Source organism: Acanthisitta chloris, unplaced genomic scaffold (assembly GCF_000695815.1).
Source record: "Acanthisitta chloris isolate BGI_N310 unplaced genomic scaffold, ASM69581v1 scaffold12863, whole genome shotgun sequence".
Classification (NCBI taxonomy): Eukaryota; Metazoa; Chordata; class Aves; order Passeriformes; family Acanthisittidae; genus Acanthisitta; species Acanthisitta chloris.
Window position 1 is genome coordinate 1 of NW_008664348.1, and position 3,640 is coordinate 3,640.

Here is a 3,640-nt window from a genome sequence, read left to right on the forward strand (position 1 = left end):
CGGGGCTTAGCGTGGGGTCCGGGTTTTACGTGTGTCGCTGAATTAATCCTTTTTTTTTCCCCTTGCAGTTTTCTCCACTTGGCGATTATTCACGAGGAAAAAGCCCTGAGCCTGGAGGTGATCCAGCAGGCGGCCGGGGACCGGGCTTTCCTGAACTTCCAGAACAACCTCAGCCAGGTACTTTTACCTCCACGGCCCCAAATCCGGATCAGTCCCTACCACCCACACACAAGCCCTGTTGGGGAATTCCCCCAAAAAAGTCCTTTTAATTTTTTTTGTTTTAATTGATGGAGTCCATTAAATCAAAGGCTGCATTCAGGAAAGTCCCCAGCTGGCTCCAGCTGGTGTTAGTACAATGCTTCCTCTCCCCTGAGAGAGTGGCATTCAACACCCACATTTTTCAAATATGATGCAATGGATTGCATCCCTCTTTATTGAGATGTTAATGATACCCTTCATACAGATTGACTGTTCTGTATCCAGAGAGCCCTAAGTTCATCACTTCCAGATGAAAGGGCAACTGTAAAACATCTTGGGAAGCACAAAGAACGGAGTTTATGGAACATGCTTTAATTGGTGGCACAAATCACCGAGCGGTCGAGAGCTCTGCTTGTCCAGTCGTTGCTGCCAAGTTCGTGGTGTAACTTACAGTCTGCTTTTTCGCTTTTGCCTGCAGACTCCTCTTCACCTGGCAGTGATAACCGATCAGCCTGAAATTGCTGAGCATCTTCTGAAGGCTGGCTGCGACCTGGAAATCAGGGACTTCCGAGGAAACACCCCCCTGCACATTGCCTGTCATCAGGGCTCCCTCAGGAGCGTCAGTGTCCTCACGCAGTACTGCCAGCCACAGCACCTCCTCGCTGTCCTGCAGGCAGCCAACTACAACGGTACGGGTACACTGCTGGACAGTGCTTGGGGTGCTGCACTGAGGGTAGCATTGGTGCCTCGTAGATCTCAAAAATCTCTGGAGAGCTGGAGAAGGATCAGTATGCCCATTTGAGAGTTGAGGAGCCCAAAACACACAGCAGTGCCTGACTTCTTTAAAATGCCGCTGTCTCGTAATCCTCCTCACTATTGATTATTATCATCTCTTGTGGCTTTGAACTTTGCATTTTTAGTGAGTACTTTTGCCATGGTCCTTCTTTTTTGGTTGTAATAAGTTGCAAACATTGGAACAAAGCCTCTAAGAAATCTTTCCAAATCCAACCCTATTATTCATATTCACTGGAAGTTGGAAAGCTCTTCTGGAAAACACCCTTTTGCCATGGACAAATTGCAGATTTAGATGTCATCCTGACCTATCATCTTGACTTTAAGTAGTGATGAGGCATTGAGTTAGACTTACTCAAAATTTCCGTTTGTGTTTTGCAGGACATACATGTCTTCACTTGGCATCTATTCAAGGATACCTGGCTATTGTCGAATATTTGCTGTCCTTGGGAGCAGATGTAAATGCACAGGTATGCAACGTGTACCATGAATTTAATTGAGCAGAGCTGTGTAGTCTTAAGAATCAACAGAACTGGAAATGGCTGTCTCTTCTAACATGCCAAACCTTGTTATTTTCACACAGGAGCCTTGCAATGGCAGAACTGCACTACATTTGGCCGTTGACCTGCAGAATTCAGATCTGGTGTCGCTTCTGGTGAAACATGGGGCAGATGTGAACAAAGTGACCTATCAGGGCTATTCCCCCTATCAGCTCACGTGGGGAAGAGACAACTCCAGCATACAGGAACAGCTGAAGCAGCTGACTACAGCTGACCTGCAGATGTTGCCAGAAAGTGAGGATGAGGAGAGCAGTGAATCAGAGCCTGAATTCACGGAGGATGAAGTAAGTCACTGTTTGCACTTTTTGAAGAGAGGGGAAAATCCTGTCATGTGTAGGTTTTTTTATGTTGGTGCTGCTCTGATTACATGCTCCAGTGACCTGTTGCTGTATAACAGACAGGTATAAATAGGCCATAAAGTAAGGTTAGGCTATCAGCCATCAGCAAAATGGCAGTTGGGGCAAGCATATAAATAGAGTAAGAAGAAAATGTGAAAAATAACATGAGGGAATTGACTTCATGCAACATGGTTCTCTGAACACTGTTCTGTGGCTGACACAGAACCTCATGAGATAAAATTCAAGTTAATGGGTGGTTTTCTTCTCCCCAGCATTTGTTTGCCTAACATTCTCAGTGCTGTTAAATGGCAAACATAACCATTTTGGTGTAGAAATTTACACTGCTGATGTCTGGGCATGCAGAATTTGGCTATTATCCCAGAATGGATGCAATACTTCTAGTAAGATTTTTGCATTACAGCTTTTTGGGTTTTTTTCTTGCAGCTTATATATGATGACTGCATCATTGGAGGACGACAGCTGGCATTTTAAACCAGAGCTTTCCGTGAGAAGAACTGACTGTATACATATGTACAGAAAAAGGACTGACTTTCTTCATTTAAAAAGAAAGTCGCAGTGTGGAGAGAAAAACCAGGAGGGAAATACTACACTGCCCAGCAAGGAGGAGGAGCACATAATTGTAACAGGACAGTTCCAGGTTCTGGCCTGTGTTTAAATACAGGAATGGGATGTGTAACGTCGGTAGAGATCTGTGATTATTCACACCACCTGATAAAGAGCCACATAGCCGATCTTCTCAACCTTATGAAGCTAACAGACTACACATCCAACCTGCTCGTTGCAGAGAGCTTTCTTGTGGCATTAAGTACTACGAGGAACACGTGGCTTTTCATGACAAGTTGGGCTCATACCAGCGTCCCGTCTTCTTGGAGACTGTGTGTTCATGTGTGTTGGGCTCGTGGCACTCCCTGACCTTACTGACTGACCTCAGCTGCTCTCAGTGGGGTGTCCCAGGCAGAGGAGTCAGACCAAGGGACTGGTGACCTCTTGGCTCTTAGGAGAAGTAGCAATAGTGTTAACTGTGGGCATTGGAAACTGTGTGTTTCACACCATGTGTGTCAAAATTGCTACACTTTTTAGCAGTTGTATATTGTGTAAATACTGTACATTATTTGTTTATAATTATTTTGGTACATGTGAGATATGTATTTATTAAAAAAAGATTACTGTACCTAGTCTGTGAAATGGTTCATTGCCCACCTCATTGTCCTGAGATTGTGAGAATACACCTGGTTTGCTTTTTAAGAAACATTTAACACCCTAGTAGACCAATGGGGTCACAGTCTCAGGGGTTTTAAGGTTCACCTCAACAGTGGTAAGACATTTAACCAGTTTGCAGTTCTCAGCTCTTCTGCTGGAGTTATTTTTGGAAGTAAACGTAGGTGGTGTTTCCTGCATGCGTTGTTGTAGCAGGCAGGAGGTCGTGGGGCTGGGATTCCCCCTTTGTCACCAAGCACTAGGCTGCTCAGTCTAGAGAGGGGATTTCAGGCTGTTTGTGGCACCACGCACCCACCTGCCCTTTTGTTCCAGCTCCAATACTTGGCAGTTCTTGCCAGGGGAGGCTGGAGGTTTGCAGCCCCTTGCCTGTTTGCCTCGTTTATCACCTGGCCCAGCTCCAGTTTGAACTCTGACACCTTTGGAATTTCCAAAGGGGATTTCCGTGGGAAGAGGGAACACACGCTTAGTAACATGTGCTGCCGCTTTCCACCCCTGAAATTCAGGCTTGGGGCC

General features: G+C 45.6%; 1 protein-coding gene across 1 annotated transcript; it reads left to right on the forward strand.

The window, feature by feature from the left end:
• Positions 1–68: 68 nt before the first annotated feature.
• Positions 69–3,070, forward strand: NFKBIA (nuclear factor of kappa light polypeptide gene enhancer in B-cells inhibitor, alpha; the record flags this gene model as incomplete). The annotated part of the gene is made up of 5 exons (XM_009071315.1): positions 69–177; positions 677–887; positions 1,372–1,460; positions 1,574–1,834; positions 2,333–3,070. Coding segments are annotated over 5 exons (718 nt in total), but the record flags the coding sequence as incomplete, so codon positions are not given.
• Between the last annotated feature and the right edge of the window lie 570 nt (positions 3,071–3,640).